At 43.3% G+C, this 20,106-nt stretch overlaps 1 protein-coding gene across 2 annotated transcripts in view; it reads left to right on the forward strand.

Moving 5' to 3' along the window:
- Window positions 1-20,106, forward strand: part of itga4 (integrin alpha 4) — a 169,637-nt gene that overhangs the window by 70,513 nt on the left and 79,018 nt on the right. For both annotated transcript variants that reach the window (XM_041200111.1, XM_041200112.1), the window contains one exon: window positions 8,318-8,472. In XM_041200111.1, the coding sequence (XP_041056045.1) occupies window positions 8,318-8,472 (155 nt within the window). The remainder of the gene's footprint in view (window positions 1-8,317; window positions 8,473-20,106) is intronic.

A 20,106-nucleotide genomic window follows, 5' to 3' on the forward strand; every position in this document is an offset into this window, starting at 1 on the left:
CACCCGACCTTCTGACCCTGGCCTGGTGAGAAAAGTGCAGTGCAGTGGGTTTTCAAGGCCTTCAGTGCAGAGCAGTAGCAATGGGGGAAGTGAAGCCGCACCCCTTTTTCACAGCACTAGCTACGGTAAAGCAGGTAAGTTTAAATGCCCCAGTCAACTTTGAGAAGCTAGGGAGGAGGTAAGTGTGTAGAATGGGAGGATGGTTTGGGGGGGGGGGGGGTGGTGTAGTCAGGGGATGGGGGTAATTGGGGAGGTGGGCGGTAATCGGGTGGGGGCTGGGAGTGTATGGAGGGTAATTGAGGGAGGGGTGGTGTGGTTTGGGACCATAGTCGAGGGTGGGGTGGTAGTGTTCTAGTGGGGTGTTGAGTGGGACAGTATGATAGGCACCCAGGAGTGAGAAGTGGTTTTAATCCTTCTAACTATTCCTGCGTAACTATTCTGTTAAGAGAGTCAGAACCATAGAACTATAGAAAAGTTACAGCACAGAAGGAGGCCATTCGGCCCATCTTGTCCATGCCAGCCCGAGGACACCCAGGTGCCCTTTCTAATCCCACCTTGCTGCACCCGGCCCATAGCCCTGCAGTTTACAGCACTTTAGGTGCAGATCCAGGTACTTTTTAAAAGAGTTTAAAGTTTCTGCCTCTACCACCAACTTGAGCAGCGAATTCCAGACACCCACTACCCTCTGTGTAAAAAAAAAAGTTCTTCCTCATGTCCCCCCTACACCTTCTGCCACTTATCTTGAATTTATGTCCCCTGGTTCTAGAATTCTCCATCAAGGGAAACAATTTTATCCTGTTCACTCTATCTATTCCCCTCATAATTTTGTACACCTCAATCAAGTCACCTCTCAGCCTTCTTTGTTCCAAGGAAAATAACCCCAACCTATCCAATCTCTCCTCATAGCTACACTTTTCTAACTCTGGCAACATTCTTGTAAACCTCATCTGCGCTCTCTCCAGAGCTATTACGTCCTTCCTGTAATGTGGCGACCAGAACTGCACACAATACTCCAGTTGTGGCCTCACCAGTGTCTTATACAATTCCAACATTATATCCTTACTTTTATATTCTATACCTCTGCCATTGAAGGAAAGCATTCCATATGCCTTCTTTACAACATTGTCTACTTGAACTGCTGCATTCAGAGACCTGTGTACTTGTACGCCAAGATCTCTCACTTCATCTACCCCTCTTAGTATATTCCCATTTATTTTGTAATCCCTGTAACTGTTTCACCTCCCTAAATGTATGACCTCACACTTCTCTATGTTAAAATCCATCTGCCACTTTACCACCCACTCCACCAACCCATCTATATCATTTTGGAGATTATGGCTATCCTCTACACTATCCACTACTCGGCCAACCTTTGTGTCATCTGCAAATTTCCCAATCGTGCCCCCCACGTTCACGTCCAAATCATTAATATATAACACAAACAGCAAGGGTCCCAACACCGAGCCATGTGGAACACCACTTGAGACAACTTTCCATTCGCAAGGGCATCCATCAACCATCTGAAGTCTCTGATTTAGATTAGCGTATCGGATGGTTCCCAGTGCAGGATAATTGCTCATCAGAAGTTTAAACTCCTGGGCAATTCTCGTGCAATCCTTGCATGGGGACTTTTGTGGGGCATCTTCTGGGGTACCACCCCCTCCCCCCAACAGGAATGGAAGTTCTGGGCCACTAAGTCTAAAGGAAGCACAGAGAGGTCAAAAATACAGAAAGGAGGAGGTGAAGGAGAGATGGTCATTCTTCAATTCAATAAGGACTTAGATTTTTAGGAAAAGTTGAATTTTGAAACTAACTAATTTTCTGTAACTGTTTTGTTAACAATTCTAAAAGATCTAGTCTAATTCTCCACACCTATGAGGCAAAGTCTAGTTTCTAACGACCGTGATGAGGCAGATGGGGGAGTGGGTTTTGGGAGAGAGACAGACACAACTGGAGCGAAAGCAGGCCAATAGTTTCCTTGTACATTCTACTGTGGTTCACTTTCTAAGCTGAATTCTGAAAGTAAATAAAACCTCTGAGTGAAGCAAAGAGGAAGGCTGAGTAGGGGGTGGAGAGAAAAAGGATGAGATTTGGAAAAAAGGTATTGAGGCCTCTTACACCTTTTGGGAGAGCAAGTGACAATGGATGGAAAGTTAAGAATGGGGTAACTGAAAATGGGACATGGATTGATACAGGGATTGCATAGCTAATTCAAAGGAGAAAGATAAGAGTATTTATAACAGGAAGCTGAATAGATTTTGAGATGGTGAAGTGTTAGGAGACACAATGGAAGTGAGAATTGGGACATTGTTACATTCCCAGCTGATAATACTCGATAAGTCAGATCCCAGAGTGAAACCTGGCTTGATATATCCTATATAACCTGACAATGTGGCAAAATGTGAAATTATCTATTTTGGTGGGTAAAGTAAAAGAGCAGGATATTTTTTGAATGGCGAGAGTCTGGGGATTTTTTCATTTAGAAGAGCCTGGCTTTCCTTGTACATGAATCGGAGATAGTTAACATGCATGTACAGTAATCAATTAGGGAGGCAAATGGTGTTTTTGTTACAATGGAATTAGACTATAAGGTAAAGAAGTCTTACTACAATTATTCAGGGCATCCATGAGCCCAGAATGAGTACCATATTCCGTCTTTGTGGTTTTATGTGAGGAAGGACATACTTCCTCGAAAAGGTGTGTGGTGAAGGTTTATTAGCCTGGTTCTTGGGATGAGAGGATTTCCCTATGAGGAGAGATTGCATGGACTTGCCCTAGGGGTTTAGAAGAATGAGAAGTGATCTAATTGAAACATATAAAATTCTTAAGGGACATGAGATGCTAAGAGCAGGCTGGGCAATCTAGAACATGGGGTCACAGGCTAAGAATAATGGTTTGTTCATTTAGGAATGGAATAAGAAATTTCTTCACTCAATGGGTTGTAAATCTTTGGAATTCTCTACCCCAGGGAGCTGTGGATGGTTTGACATTGAGCATATTGAAGACCGAGATTGGTAGGTTTTTGGAACAAAGAAACTTAAAGGATTAAGGGGCTAGTGAGGAAGGTGAAGTTGAAGTATAAGATCAGCCATGATCTTGTTGAATGGTCCAACTGGCTGCCTCTTGCTTGTATATCCTATTTTCTTGCATTCAGAAGAGGGTAGAGAGAGAAACAAAAATAAGCTTTGTGGGGAGACTAGCAGAAAGAAAGAGAGAAACCGACAGACAGTTGATGTAGTTTATATGGATTTCAGCAAAGCCTTTGACAAGGTCCCACATGGGAGACTTATAAAGAAGGCAAATGCACATGGGATACAGGGTAATTTGATAAGGTGGATTCAAAATTGGCTTAGTTGCAGGAGACAGAGGGTGATGACAGAAAGATGCTTTAGTGACTGGAAGCCAGTGTCTGGCATACCACAGGGATCTGTGCTCGGCCTGCTATTATTTGTCATTTATATAAACGACATAAATGACTATGTGGGGGGTAGGATTAGTAAGTTTGTGGATGACACAAAGATTGGCCTCGTGGTTAACAGTGAGGTTGAGCGTCTTGGGCTACAGGAAGATATAGATGGGATGGTCAAATGGGTAGGTAAGTGGCAGATGGAATTTAACCCTGAAAAGTGTGAAGTGATACACTTTGGAAGGAGTAATTTGACAAGGAAGTATTCAATAAACGGCATGGCACTAGGATGTTCTGAGGAACAAAGGGACCTTGGCGTGTGTGTGCATAGATCTCTGAAGGCGGAGGGGCACTTTAGTGGGGTGGTGAAAAAGGCATATGAGACACTTGCCTTTATCAATCGATGCATAAATTACAAAAGTGGGGAGGTCATGGAGTTGTATAGAACCTTAGTGAGGCTACAGCTGGAGTACTGTGTGTAGTTCTGGTCACCACATTATAGGAAGGATGTGATTGCACTGGAGGGGGTGCAGAGGAGATTCACCAGGATGTTGCCTGGGATGAAACATTTAAATTATGAAGAGAGGTTGGATAGACTTGGGTTGTTTTTGTTGGAGCAGAGAAGACTGAGGGGTGACCTGATTGAGATGTACAAGATTATGAGGGGCATGGACAGGGTGGATAGGGAGCAGCTGTTCCCCTTAGTTGAAGTGTCAGTTACAAGAGGGCATAAGTTCAAGGTGAGGGGCAGGAGGTTTAGGGGGGGATGTGAGGAAAAACTTTTTTACCCAGAGGGTGGTGACAGTCTGGAATGCATTGACTGGGAGGGTGGTAGAGGCGGGTTGCCTCACATCCTTTAAAAAGTACTTGGATGAGCATTTTGCACGTCATAACATTCAAGGCTATGGGCCAAGTGCTGGTAAATGGGATTAGGTAGGTAGATCAGGTGTTTCTCATGTGTCGGTGCAGACTCGGTGGGCTGATGGGCCTCTTCTGCACTGAGATTCTGAGAGAAGCAACAGCATGAAGACATCAGAAACCATTGAAAAAGTGGTCATATTCTTCAACTTACTGTGTGCATTGCTATGGGAGAATAATTGGTATGGTAACAATATGTAATTTCCTGTCCAGGAATCTTATTTCCTATATTACAATTTTAAGTCCTGTCATCATTCAATATTGAAAGCCAATATGTAAATATTTATAATGTAAATTCAGCTAAAAATGCAAATATCTCACCAACATGATTTTTGAACAGTTGATGCACTCAAAATGCTTTTGACAAAGAAATGTCCTTCTGGCATTGATTTTCTCAACTGCTAAAGCTTCCTAATGTTCAAAATACAATTGTAAACTCATGAGTACCTATTACTCCTGGAGGTGGTGCTAGCCAATTCAGTGACTGTCATGCTGTTTAATTCATGTTACCTGCTCTCTCTCTTTATTCTTTCGCGTTACATGGGCAGCACTGGCTAGACCTGGATAACATTGAGGCTTGGCCTGATATGTGGCAAGTAACATAAGCACCACACAAGTGCCAGGCAATGACCATCTCCAACGACAGAGAATCCAACCATCTCCCTTTGGCATTCAATAGCATTACTATCACTGAATCCCCCATTATCAACATCCTGGGGGTTACTATTGACCAGAAACTGAACTGGACTAGCCATATAAATACTGTAGCTACAAGAGCAGGTCGGAGGCTGGGAATTCTGCAGAAAGCAACTCACTCCCTGACTTCCCAAAGCCTGTTCACCATCTTCAAGGCACAAGTCAGGAGTTTAATGGAATTCTGTCCACTTTCCTGGATGACTGCTGCTCCAATAACATTCAAGAAGCTCAATACGATCTAGGAAAAAGCAGAGCCCACTTGATTAGCACCCATCAACCACCTTCAACATCCACTCCTCCACCACCAACACACAGTGGCACTAGGGGGACCATCTACAAGATTCTCTCAGCAACTAACCAGGGCTCCTTTGACATTTGGATCCTGATGTTTGTTATTACTGCAGCAGCATGGTGAACCATCTCAGTTCCAGGGCATCGCTGGATGAGTTCCTCAGGGTAGTGTCCTAAGCAAAACCACCTTCAGCTGCCTCATTAATGACCTTCTTTCCATCATAAGGTCAGAAATGGGGATGTTCACAGATGATTGTGCCATGTTCAGCACCATTCATAACTCTTGTGTTACTGAAACAGACTGCAGCATATAGATGCAGACATAAAGAGAAAGCAGCCAGAGGCAGAGAGAGGAATACAGAGTTCTTGGGAGGAGAAGAAGCAAAGCTCTCTCAGGAAGCAGTCAGTTTTTCTGAAAAGGAGACAGAGCTCCTGGAGATGCGATGCAAGCTAGCTAAAACGGTCTAAAACCTGGAAAGCTGTGTAAATAGCTCAGAGACATGAAAGAGATGGATGTTTTCTCAGAAGTGGTCAAACTGTGAATCAGGGTGTTATTGGTTGTTCAGTTGAAAAGGAACTCCAAGCTAAACTATCAGGACTGTTGTGACCCAAGGGGGAGAGGGTTTGTAGAATTGTGCCTTGCTTATGACGATCATAACCAAGAAGCTCAAAGGTGAAACGTGTTGTCAGATAGAACACCTGGCCTACCCTGTATGAATAAGGAACAGTATGTTGTGGAACTGCCTAGTTATGTAGTGCCACATTTGTGCAGGGACTGATATGAATGTTTGTGGTTGTATAAGATGTAGTTTTGTCGTATTAACTTTTTAAAGTAAAATCAACCTTTTTACCCACAGTATTGTTTACCTGATGATTCATGTTCAGTTTGTATTGATTCTGGTTTGTGTTGAAGTAAAAATTACAATAACTGGAATCTTGTGGGTAATTTCTTCATTTTTGGGTCATTTGGTTGTTTTAGTTTATGGTTTCCCCACGAGGATCGTAACGATGCTCACATGCCAAGAATGAGTTTTTTGAAAAAGTACACCTAGCTGGTATAGCAAAATTATTGAAATAGCTTTTTTTGCTAAAACTGGCAAGAGTTAAATGTAGAACTGTGACATTTTATTTGGGAAAAGAAACCCAACAGCTCAGAGCACTTGCATATACATTGTTGTGTTGATGATGTTTATGCTGTTGTAGTTATTTTAAGATGATAATTGAATGCAATTTCCCTTTATGAATGAGTCTATTAATCAAATGAATGTCTCTGTTTCAGTTTGTTTTCTATCTTTGAACCTTTGGCAGTATTCTCCTTTTAGATTTTTTTTAAAAATCACTAAGAATTGTCTGTGCTGGTGAAGGAATATTGTACAAATTGACAGCAATTACATAATACCAAGACCACAGCAGAATAACTGTACTGCTTTGTTTGTTAACTTGATTACAGACAGAACAGTTTACTATGGAATTATGTTAAGGCCTATGACTACATAGGTAGAATAATAAGCTAAGGTAAAGCAGGAAAGGCAGTGGGGTGGAGAAATGGGCAATTGGTGTCTCTTGGGAGTAGACTATTTTAAAATAAAATGGCTGCATTTCATTTTGTTAATTTGATTTTAGCTGTTTTAGTCTCATGCATGAAAAGATACTGAAAGATAAGAGAACTGATTAAAGTTGAGGAAACCAGCATACACTGGGGAAAAGGGTTTTTGGTGTACACATTTCCTGTTTTTAGAAGATTTTGTGCTTTTTACTTTTGCCCAAACACGAAGTGAATCTTAAACAACACTGTCTACTTGAAAAGTAATTTTCTTGCAGACTGTAAGTATTCTTATTTTACAGGGTGCTACTTGAGTATTTGTCAAAAGAAAAAAATATATATAAATGTTTTAATCTGCCCAAAAAGAGTTTTTTGGTATTGTTTTAAAATAGCTCAATCGGGGTCTGTGCTTTTATCATACTGAACCAAATGACCTTATAAGGGAAGGCCAGGCACTGAAGTCAAGTAGCTGTATCTTGTTATAGTTTAGAATGGCCTGGTAAATATAATGAACTAAACTGAAGCTGCTACTAGACACACTTCCTGTTATATCAAGTAGGGTGAGAGAGCTTTTTTATACTGTTGGGCAAACCTTAAGCCTTTATTACCAGCATGGAACTTTAACCAGTAGCTCTGCATATTGGTAATTCTGGAATGGAGCTGAGTAGTTTTCATTGGATTTTTCATCCATAATGGATGGTAAATCCAATGTTGTCCACTGAGCTCCATGCTTGAGTTCCCAATATACATTCCTGGTGAGGGAGGGCTTGTATAAGAGTAAAATAACACTTTTTATGCTTTTGCTGCAATTGCTGTCATAAAATTACTTTAAGCACACAATACAATACGGCATGTATTTTTTATATGGATAGTCTTATTGCATTCAATATGCATGTCCAAATCTATACAATATCCTTTTCCAAAAACATTGCTATGCTCAGTTGATGTGTAGCAAAGTTTGTAGCAACACTTGTAGCATATGCAAAGACTTTGGTATATTTTCCTTCTTTTACAATACTCCATTCCATTGACGATCACTTCGAGACAAGGTAGAAGCTTGTCAACTTTTTTTCTAGCTTAGTAAAAATATAACCCAATTAAACTGTTAAGGGTGCCTAATTGGATTGATGGGATGCCTTAATAATGAGATGAACTTTGTTGTGATAGAGGCAATGAATAAAATATTGAAGAATAATATTTTATGCCTGAGAGTGGTTTGTTTCAGAATCAAAGGTCTGAACCCACAAAATTCAACAGAACAAGAAGTATAGAGAGTGGGGCTGAAGAGTTCAAGTTCCAGTTCCTTAATGAAGTGCCATCTTGTGGAAGTTGTTGTAGATCTGTCTATTCTCAATGTACATATTTGAATGCACAGTCCAATTACTTTGCATGGTTCTGAATTTGGTCCAGAGCAACAGCCCAAACTATGTTAACAAAAATCATTTCTATCTCTTAATTTTCAGCATTGTTCTACAACATAAGCACTGATGTCAACAGAAGGGATGGTTTTCCTTCCAGATTCAATTTAATTTCTGATGGCAACTTGAATAGTAGTTCAGGACAGATTGCACTCTATCACAATATTATTAAGTGTAACACTCATCAAGCATTCATGAAGGTAAGCTGAATCATTTCTTCTCTTAACTTTTCCGGTTGTAATTATACATAGACCAAGCAAATCTGATTGAAATTGAGATTTTTTTCCTGCACTTTTCCTCCATGTTTTATATGAAATTTCCCTGTGGCATTGCACATGGGAAGACTGAATAAAATGATTCTCAGGTGAAGCAGGGTCAGATGGAAGGGATAAATGTGCCTGGCTGTACAGTCACAGTTCAGCATCCATTTTAAAGTCAGGAATTCAATCCTCATTTCTAGATAAGTAGATTTGATATTATTTAAAATAACAAAATTGGTAGCAATTTGGTAAGCAGAGATGTTGGGTTGGTTGGAGTACAGGAGTTTCCTGCAGTACTGACTGAAGAGCTGGAATTGCAAAACTAAGAAATAATTTTGAATATGACAAATTTGAAAATAGAAAGAAGTGTTAATGTGCCCGTGGAAATATTTTAGTATAAGCTGTCAATCTCAGAATTGCCCAAATGTGAACCTTTTGCTTTCATCCCATTTTGCACCTCATTTGTGACATGGGGTGAATTGCTTGAAGTGAGTTTTGTCTCTGATCATCTTCCACTTTCTGACCAACTTCACTGCCTCACAATCTTCCAGAATGTTTCTGAATTTTTTGGCCACTGAGATATGCATAGAAATTGCCTGGGAAGTTCAAACTTCCAATGGGCTGATTCCCAGCTGTTCAGGACCCTCCACAAATGGCTTCTGACCATGAGCTCAGGGTGGAGATGGGCCAGATATGAAGGACTTACCTGCATATTTATCCTGAAAGTGTTAGACAGGTTAATACCTAGCCCATGAGCTGTGTAACTCAAATGAGCACCACAACCGAGCCCCCTCGTTACTTTCCGTCCCACACCCAGACCAACCGACTACCCACTTTGAACACTGTACCCATTCACTCATTCAGCCATTTACACACTCAGCCAGTCACTCACTCGCCTACTCATTCATTCACTCAGTACCTCACTCACTCACCTGCTCACTCGCCCCCTTGCCTGCCTGCCCCCGTCCCATTCATTAAAAGACTTGAGCCCTATATAAATGTACCTGAATATGCTGCTGCTGTTTTAAAAAAAAAGTCACGTATCCTCTCCCTTCCTCCCTCTCCTATGCTCGCTGGAGTTACCCTGGAGATGCTGCACTACTCTTTTCTCCTTCAGCCAGGACGGGAAGATATGGCTGAAAATGGGTAACATCGGTGGGTTGGAGTAAACTTATCGGTGGTGGCAATGTGCCCAGCCTTACCGCTTACTGGAACATCTTGGCCAGAATTTAATTTGAGAATTCCAAACTTAACAAATGGCAGCACACAAATGCTCCTGAATTGGTTGAAAAACTTGCTCAAATTGGAATTAAATATCTGTTTTGCAGGAAAATCAGAAGCTACCTGCACAGCAGAAAGTGATTGCTGATTTCATGTCAGCTTCAGTCCCAATATAAAGCAGGACAGTGGCAAGTAATAGATCAGCCATTGTCAAAGGCTGGTGCTGATGGGAACAACTCTTTAAGGCTAATATATTGGATAGTGTTTGGCCGAAAGGAGCGTTGTGCCACTTCATTAGGGGCACTTGGACACCTAAATAGCTCTATTGATCTTACTGTGACCTTACACAGGGAAAAGGTGCCTCTTACTCCGAGTTAGGACCACTGAGGAGAAGCTGCTGCGCCCTAGAGCTCAGCAAGTAATACAGGACCAGCATCTGCAGCATCAGCTTAGAGAATGGCAGAAGGAATGGCTGAATGGCTGCATTGAGAAGATTTTGCCCACTACACAGGGCCTATAGGTCAAGGGTCAGCTGCCTTAACCTGTTAGAGCATATGCCCCCAAAGGTTCTGGCTGTTGCGTCAGGTGGTTGCAGACTACTGCACTCTACTGGAGAAAGGCCCAGAGCCTGTAGGAGCAGGTGGCCACCCTTTGCCCATGGTGATGAAGGTTACCATCACCTTGAATTTTTATCCAGGCTCGTTCCAGTGCGCAGCCACTGACATCTGTGGGATTTCACAATCTGCAGCCCATTGCCTTTATCTTTCAGGTGATGGGAGCGTTGTTTCTGAGGCCATCCCTATACATCAAGTATGAAATGGCTGTAGGCTTGATGTCTGTTTTAGGATTTCCTCCCAGGTCCAGGGCATCACCTAGATGGTGATCAAGGCTTCATCAGATTGGCCAGGTGTACCTGTTAATCGTAAGGGCTTCCAGTCCAAAGTGTAGCTGGTATGCCACCACTCCAAGGATCCTATGGGTGTGTGCAAAGTTTCCAGGGAGCTACCATGACACCTTTATCCTTCAGAAGTGTAAGGTGCCTCAGCTCTTCACACCTCCACTCAGCCCCAGTAGGTGGTTCCTGGGTGACGAGGGATACCCATTAAAGATCTAGCTGACGACACCAGTGTATAACCCTATGACAGATACAAGTAAGAGGTACAATCAGAGTTCCTAACAACTAGGGCCACAATAGACTTGCTTGAAATGTAGTTCTGGTGCCTTGACTGACCTGGGAGCACCCTTCAATATGGGCCGGCAAGGGTTTCACAGAGAGTGGTGGTGTGCTGCACCCTGCACAGCATGGTACTTCAAAGTGGAGTAGAACTAGTGCGAGAAGAAGCTGGGGAGGCACTGACTTCCTCTGAGGAAGAGGATGAGGAAGGCTGCCAGTCAGAGCATCATCATTCTGGATGCATCCTGCCATAGACCTGCATACCAGGGATCCTTGCACCTGTGCCATCTAGTGAAGCCCAACGCAAACTGGAGGAACAACACCTCATCTTCCGACTAGGGACTTTACAGCCTTCCGGACTGAATATTGAATTCAACAACTTTAGGTCGTAAGCTCCCTCCCCCATCCCCACCCCCTTTCTGTTTCCCCCTTCCCTTTTTTTTCCAATAAATTATAAAGATTTTCCTTTTCCCACCTATTTCCATTATATAAAAAAAAACCCCACTAGAGCTATACCTTGAGTGCCCTACCATCCATTCTTAATTAGCACATTCGTTTAGATAATATCACCAACTTTAATTTTAACACCTATGTGTTCTATTGTACTATTGTTGTTGACATCTTTTGATGATCTGCTTCTATCACTGCTTGTTTGTCCCTACAACCACACCCCCGCCCCCCCCCCTCCACCTCTTTGTCTCTCTATCTCTCCGCCCCCCACACACACACCTTAAACCAGTTTATATTTCAACTCTTTCTTGGACTCGAACGCAAGTTCTGTCGAAGGGTCATGAGGACTCGAAACGTCAACTCTTTTCTTCTCCGCCGATGCTGCCAGACCTGCTGAGTTTTTCCAGGTAATTCTGTTTTTGTTTTGGATTTCCAGCATCCGCAGTTTTTTTGTTTTTATTTTTTACATCTACTGTCCTGCTGTTCTGCAGAAGCACATTTCATTCCCTTCTTGCAAAACAAAGCTGACTGCTGTGAAGAGCTATCAAACCATTATATTCTCCACCTTGCATTCTCATCCAAGAGTCTCATGCCACTTTCATACCTCCCCATGTCCAATGTGGGATGGGAAATGAACAGCATTGTGACGTTTATCAGTTGGCTTGTTGAATTTAATTATCATTTTTAACATTAGAAGATTCACCCAATTCCCTTTATGCCACTAAGACTGTTTCCACATCCTCTTTCTCTTATTCCATGTGGTACAGGTCACATATCCTTTTTCCATAAATCCAAAAACCGAACATGTCCAAAAACCACACTTCTTTTGAACCTCATCGACTTTTAGTGTGAGAACTCTAGTTGTTTGTCTGCACTGTTTACCTTGTGATTTTTTTTTTGGTGACATGTCAAAAAGAAACTTATTACAGGTACCCTGTATTTATTATTCAGTTATACATCTTACTTTTCTAGCCATTTTATTTATTTTAGTCTATAGCTAGCTTAGGCTATTGCAATGTAAGTTTTTATATGCGGTATCCGAAAATCAAAATTATCTGAAATTGAAACGCAATCAGCCTCGAGAGTTTCGGATAAAGGATACTCGACCTGTTCTTCTACCCTGTGCCTGAAGCAAAGCCGGAGTGACGGGTGGGTGGGGAGTGGCGGTCTCACTGTGGGACATGGGATGTGGAGTGCTAACTCAGCACATTGTGGATGCGCATTAGTGCTGTCTGTTGAGATGGGAAGCTAAGGAAAAGCTGGGGAGACATTCCCCTGTCTGGCTGCAAATTATGTGCCTCGGAATATCTGTGCTGGAGACTGCTGAGGTCACAGAATGATAGCTACCAGCTGAGAGTTTCATGATGCTCATCTTGCTGAATCACGGGGGCATTGAATTTTTCTCTGCACTGGAGTTGTTGTTTCTCTCTCACTCCAGCTGCTCACTGACCTCCAGCCAAGCCAGTTTGGAAAGGCTGGCTGGCCTCATGCAGTTCTCTGGAAAGACCACCTGTCTCTACACCCTGACCGCTTTCAACATCACCTTAAATGGTGCATCATGGATCAAGGGGCTGTGCTTCCCCTCCTGTCACCCATTTTCCTTCTCCTTTTGTGCCTGCAAATGAGCAACCCATTTGCTCATGCACTAGAGACTGTAGCAGTGTGATGACACTGGAGTGCGGCTGGTGCCCTTTTAAATATTCAGTCCTCTTTTGGGCCTCAGACTCTTCATCTCACCCACCCCATCTAATTGGATGCTTGTTCTGGAGGCAGCCTCTTAATTGCAAAAATCAAGAGGAAAGCCTGCTACCTGGGTTACCAACCTGGAAGTGTCCCACTGTTTCATCAGGGCATAGGCCACCTGAATCCAACCATCGAATTCAGAAGGAGTGATAGGGAAGGAGGCAGTAACAAATAGAGAGGCATATGGCATGAATGGATATGAATATGAGGATGCGTGCTTTAAATTTTAGAACTTGGGTGGTCGGGATAATAAATAAAGGAACTAGCTTCTAGATAGGTTGCAAGAATCAGAGCATTGAATGAGTTGAAGTTTATGATGGATGTGGAGTTGACAAGGACGGCATTGGAATAATAGAGTCCAAAGGTAGCAAAGACATAGGTGAGGGTTTCAGCAACACATAGTTCAATTTTGAGATCAGAGATGGTGGGAACTTTCACTGACCTGATCCACAGGAGCGGAGGGGGTGTTGATCAAGTTGGAGAGGTCAGTGTCATGCAGGAGGACAGTGGCATTCAGTGTCAATCAAAGAGAAGAGAGTGGGCTGATCGTGAGGGAGGGGATGAAAAGGGGCTGTTGACTTGGGAGGTTGGATTAGGGGATGGGGTTTTGCTGGGGGAAGGATGGGGTTGGTTGAATGGGTGGGGAGAGGCAGTTGGGGGAGAGGAAGGGAGAGAGAAAGAAGTCCATTGGAGCACGAGTCAGTCAGAGAGGAAGGAGAGGGCCGACGACCATGAAGATGGAGGACTGTTGTTCAAGGGGGTGGCGGGGGTTGGCTTGAACAGGTGAGTGGAGAGATGGGCAATGGCGGTGAGTGACCAGATGGTGAGAGGGGTTAGGGAGCAAGTATTGGGGAGAGGATGGTTTGATTGGAGCAGGAATCAATTGGAAGTGGAATGAGAGGGATTGATTGGCAAGGGGGAAGAGGGTGAATTTGATTGGGCACCATTCCCAGAGGGAAGTTAGAGGCTTTCAACTGGGTAGCTGGATCTTGGAGGTAGGTATAAAGGTACATAGCTTCTGAATCCACTATGTTTTCGCCTCCAGGAAGCTGCCAGGTTCCTCGACGCTCTTTTAAATTGTAAACCTGAATGACAATGAGGCTTGCATCCTTATTATCATATTTAAAGTTGTAACCTGCCTCCTTTGAGTGGGTTGTTCACGCGCTCGCTTTCCAGCCTCAGGTAAGGTGGAAGGGGACAGTATGAAGGTGGGTTTGGGCCAAGAAACAAATTTTTCGGACTTTAAACCCGCCTGCTCCCACCAGACTCAAACCCATCCAACTTTGGGTTAAAATTCAGCCCCATGTATCAGGAATATTACATATTCAGCGTGCAAACAGTGTTGTGAAAATCTGGTTCATAATTCATATGTTTTATAATTTATCTAAGTTTCAGGAATATAACTTTTAGGTTGGAGATTAAAATACTAAATGCAAGATAAGTGGACATTTGATTGAGAAACTAGTAATAACTCTTGGGTAAGTGCAGTTCAAACAAGCCTAGTTTTATTACATTGATATGTTTATCTTACAAGGTCATGGGTAGAGTTGCAAAAGCAGCAAGTCTTAGTTTGATAGAGCCAGAAGCTCTGCATTTACTTCAATATGTGTGTAATTCCAAATGAAAGGTAGCTGAAGGCAGCTTTATAAACATGGGGTTTCTTCATGGACCCATGGAATCTGAAAAAGGGTCTGAAAACTCCATGAGGAATATAAATTCATATGGGTTACACAGTCAAAGAGAAGCATTGAAGGTAAAATAATTGTTTTTCATTTTGAGCCTTCCCAAAGCATGCCACTTGTTTTTCTTCACATTGCCATGGTGATTCAGGGTGCAGCCGTGGTCAGAAGGATATTTTCTTTAACTTCGTGTGTGTGTGTTTGGTAACAGAAGCAAGCAGTTCAATTTGGGAACAAACAGAGGCAGATGCAGCTTTGTGTTGGTGCAGACTACATCTTACCAGATTCAGGAAGCCAGCAGGAGATGCTAGTCGGTCAGACCAGCATTTCAAGCAGAGAAAATACTAACTTATTGTTCACTGCATGGAATGTGGGATGGGCTAAATCTCAGTTTAGATTTCATGAAGGAAAGATGGCTGGAAGATTTTCTCTGGCTTGCAGCTAGTGGAAGAAATCTACCGTTTTTTAAAAATTCATTCATGGGATGTGGGCGTCACTGGTTAGGCCAACATTTTATTGCCCATCCCTAATTGTCCTTGAGAAGGTGATGGTTGAGCTGCCTTCTTGAACTGCTGCAGTCCATGTGTTGTAGGTACACCCACAGTGCTGTAAATGATTTTGACCCAGCAACAGTGAAAGAATGGCGATATATTTCCAATTCAAGATGGTGGGTGGCTTGGAGGGGAACTTCCAGGTGGTGGTGTTCCCATGTGTCTGCTGCCTTTGTCCTTCTAGATGCCAGCGGTCGTGGGTTTTGAAGGTGCTGTCGAAGGAGCCTTAGTAAATTCCTGCAGTGCATCTTGTAGATTGTACCTGCTACTGCCACTGTGCGTTGGTGGTGGAGGGAGTGAATGTTTGTGGATGGGGCGCCAATCAAGAGGGCTGCTTTTTTCTGGATGGTGTCAAGCTTGTTGTTGGAGCTGTACTCATCCAGGCAAGTGGAGAGTATTCCACACTCCTGACTTCTGCCTCGTAGATGGTGGACAGACTTTGGGGAGTCAGGAGGTGCGTTACTCACTGCACTATTCCTAACCTGTTGTTGTAGCCACAGTATTTATATGGCTAGTCCAATTTAGTTTCTAGTCAATGGTAACCCCCAGGATGTTGCTGGTGGGGGATTCAGCGATATTAATGTAATTGGATGTCAAGGGGCAATGGTTAGATTCTCTCTTGTTGGAGATGGTCATTGCCCGACACTTGTGTGGCACGAATGTTACTTTCCACTTGTCAGCTCAAGCCTGGATATTGTCCAGGTCTTGCTGCATTTGGACATGGACTGCTTCAGTATCTGAGGGTTTGCAAATGATGCTGAACATTGTGCAATCATCAGGGAACATCCCCACTTCTGACCGTATGATGGAAGGAAGGCCATTGATGAAGCAGCTGAAGATGGCTGGGCCGAGGACACGACCCTGAGAGGAACTCCTGCAATGATGCCCTGGAGCTGAGATGATTGACCTCCAACAACCACGGCAATCTTCCTTTGTGCTAGGCATGACTCCAACCAGCAGAGAGTTTTACCTCCTGATTCCTGTTGATCCCAGTTTTGCTCGAGCTCCTTGATGCCATACTCTGTCAAATGCTGCCTTGATGTCAAAGGTAGTCACCCTCACCTCACCTCTGGAGTTCAGCTCTTTTGTCCATGTTTGAATGACAGCTGTAATAAGGTCAGGAGTTGAGTGGCCCTCGCGGAAGCCAAAACTGAGTGTCAGTGAGCAGGTTATTTCTAAGCAAGTGCTGCTTGACAGCATTTTGATGACCCTTCCATCACTTTACTGATGATCGACAGTAGGCTGATGGGGCGGTAATTGGTTGGGTTGGATTTGTCCTGTATTTTGTGTGCATGACATATATGGGCAATTTTCCACATTGCCGGATAGATGCCAGTGTTGTAGTACTGGAACAGCTTGGCTAGAGGCATGGCAAGTTCTGGAGTGCAAGTCTTCAGTACTATTACTGGAATGTTATCAGGGCCCATAGGCTTTGCAGCATCTAGTGTCTTCAGTCATCCCTTGATATCATGTGGAGTGAATCGAATTGTCTGAAGACTGGCATCTGTGACGCTGGGGACCTCCGGAGGAGGTCGAGATGGATCATCCACTCGGTACTTCTGGCTGAAGAATGTTGCACTGATGTGCTGGACTCCTCCATCATTTGAGGATGGGGATATTAATGGGGCTGCCTCCTCCAGTGAGTTGTTTAATTGTCCACCATCATTCATGACTGGCTGTGGCAGGACTGCAGAGCTTAGATCTGATCCGTTGGATGTGGAATCTCTTAGATCTGTCTATCGCTTGCTGCTTATGTTACTTGGCATGCAAGTAGTGCTGTGTTGTAGTTTCACCTCATCTTTATGCCTGGTATGCCTGGTACTGCTCTTCTCATGCCCTGCTGCACTCTTCATTGAACCAGGGTTGATACCCTGGCTTGATGGTGATGGTAGTGTGGGGGATATTCCAGGCCAGGAGGTTACAGGTTGTGGTTGAGTACAATTCTAGTGCTGCTGATGGCCCACAGTGCCTCATGGTTGACCGGTCTTGAGTTGCTAGATCTGTTCAAAATCTATCCCATTTAGCAGGTGGTCGTGCAAAACAACATGGAGGGTATTCTCAATGTGAAGATGGGACTTCGTCTCCACAAGAACTGTGTGGTGGTCACTCCTACTGATATTGTCTTGGACAGATGTATCTGCAGCAAGCAGATTGAGGATGAGGTCAAGTATGTTTTTCCCTTTTGTTGGTTCCCTTACCATCTGCCATAGAACCAGCTTAGCCTCTATGTCCTTTAGGACTTGGCCAGCTTGGTCAGTAGTGGGGCTACTGATCCACGCTTGCTGATGGACGTTGAAGTGCCCACACCCAAAGAAAGATATGTGCCTTTGCTTCCCTCATTGCTTCCTCCAAGTGATGTTCAACATAGAGGAGTAACTGATTCAATAGCTGAGGGAGGGCGGCATGCAGTAATCAGCAGGAGGTTTCCTTGCGTATGTTTGGCCTGATGCCATGGGATGTTACATGGTCCAGAGTCAATGTTGAGGACTCCCTGGGCAACTCCCTTCCGACTGTATACCACTCTGCCACCACCTCTGTTGAGTCTGTCTTGTTGGTGAGTATGACTATGTCAGGCTGTTGCTTGACTAATCTGTGAGATAGCTCTCCCAATTTTGGCACAAGCCCCCAGGTGTTAGTAAGGAGGACTTTGCAGGGTCGACAGGGCCGAATTTGCCAGTGTCATTTCTGGTGCCTCGGTCAATGCTGGGTGGTCTGACTGGTTTCATTTTTATTGACTTTTTAGCAGTTTGATACAACTGAGTGGCTTGTTAGGCCATTTCAGAGGGCATTTAAGAGTCAACCACATTGCTGTGGATCCGGAGTCGCATGTAGGCCAGACCAACTAAGGACCGTAGATATCCTTCTGTAAAGGACAATCGTGGTCCTAACCAAGCTTTGTGACAGAAAGCAGTCAGCAGAGTTAGCTTGGAAAGCTGTGGGAAGGCAGTTGGGTATTTGCCAGCAACCCGAACAAGGAGCTGAGACATCCACAGCCATGAGGTCTGTAAAGAAAAGGTGGAGGGTCACGTAGCGAAAAAAAAACTAATGGAAAGACCCTATAGGATCTTAGAGAAGAGTTAGTGAATTCTGGAGGGCTGTGTCATACCTTTGGCCTCTAGAGAAGTGAATGCACCTTCAAGATTGTTGTAATGTATAAGGGAATCCTTGGGGGTAATTAAGAAGTAAAACTGACTTCATAATATATGCACTTGTAAACTATAGTGTTTAGTTAATAGTGCTTACTTTGTTTAATTCCTTTTAATATCCAAAAAAGTTTGTTTTTGTTTAAAACAGTGGAATCTTATGGCATACTTCTGTCAGTTAATTGTTGGGTGTTTGGATTTCTTCTTTAAACGTTAATGGTCCCTGACAAGTAACTTGTGGGGCCATGGTGACTTGGTGTAAAACCATGCAGCAGTACTACCAGGGAAAATAAACGTCTCCCTTTGGCAGCTTCAACTTTAAAAAGGCAGTTGCTGGAGGATGTTAGATGGCAAGGTTGCAGCTAGCACTTTGCAGGCCGATGGACCACCATGCTGTGAACTGAATGCTTGGCATATCTATAAAGGTGTTTATTTCCTCTGAGTGGGTACCCTTAGCTAATCCTACTATGACAGCCATTCTCAGTCTCGCAGACATTTTCCTCATTTCCTCCGGTCTATAGACGTGACAAACTGCATTGACATGTTTCGCCCATGCATTATACCTGGCTTGCCATGCCCACTGCCTAATTGGTTTGTCAAAAGGGGTTCCCTCAGCATCAAAGATTACCTCTTCTGTGTGATCCTATCAGTGTTCCCTATCATCTTCCGGCTGCTCTGAGCAACACCGCACTGGGATCCAAAATCTCACTTAAGAAAAGAAGTCTTTTCAGGGTTGCTGCATTTGGGACTTCCAGCCCACTAACTGCCCATGCGCTACCTCCGCCAATAGAAAGTAAGCAGGGAGCATGCTATATTTATTTAAATTTTTAAATCCCCTGTAATCCTGTGGAATTGGGAGGCTGCCCAAATAGCATGGGAGTTCACTGTTCTAAGAGTGCTGCCACATTTTCCCTACAATTGTGGAATGCATCCATGATTAGTACTCCTACTTAAGACTCTTAATGTCTACTGTCACTTTTGAATCTCTCAGGCTTGGATTTCATTCCATATTTTTGAGAGGTAATTTTGAGAGTGTTCACTCTCAGCGGGGAGTGGTGTCTGCCGCAGCACTTATTGGAAATCCAAGTCATGCACTATTCACAATCTTCTGACTATTAATTCTAATGGATAAGGAAATCTTGGTCAGCACATGTCTAAATTTCCAATATGTGCTGCCAAGAGGCTAGGCTCACTGCCAAGAGCATGAACTCAGAAGATTACCTTTCTAGGTCCCCAAGGACACTATTCCTCCCTGCATGCCCCTCTAACTCACAGATAAGTTCTCTGCTGAATAATAACTGCTTTTATTCATGAAATGAAATACAATAAAAATGGTTAGTAATATTAAGTACTATTAGTGTAATTAAAGACACCTGAATAAATGGACAGTTTGAAATTGTAATCAGCTATTTTGCAGAAAACATGAGATTGAGAAATCTCTAGAATTTTTCAGGTGTCATGCAGCTTTTAAAATGTCTGCCATGCACACTTTTAGAGTCTGTGAAAATGAACCAGGTACTAGTGCTATTAGTTTAAAATGGAAGGAACCTACATGTTGCTACCTAAAGTGCAGTGTAGTACTAATGAAACTGTTGAGGATAAATGTTTGATTA

The sequence above is a fragment of the Carcharodon carcharias genome, chromosome 12 (assembly GCF_017639515.1).
Source record: "Carcharodon carcharias isolate sCarCar2 chromosome 12, sCarCar2.pri, whole genome shotgun sequence".
Taxonomy (NCBI): domain Eukaryota; kingdom Metazoa; phylum Chordata; class Chondrichthyes; order Lamniformes; family Lamnidae; genus Carcharodon; species Carcharodon carcharias.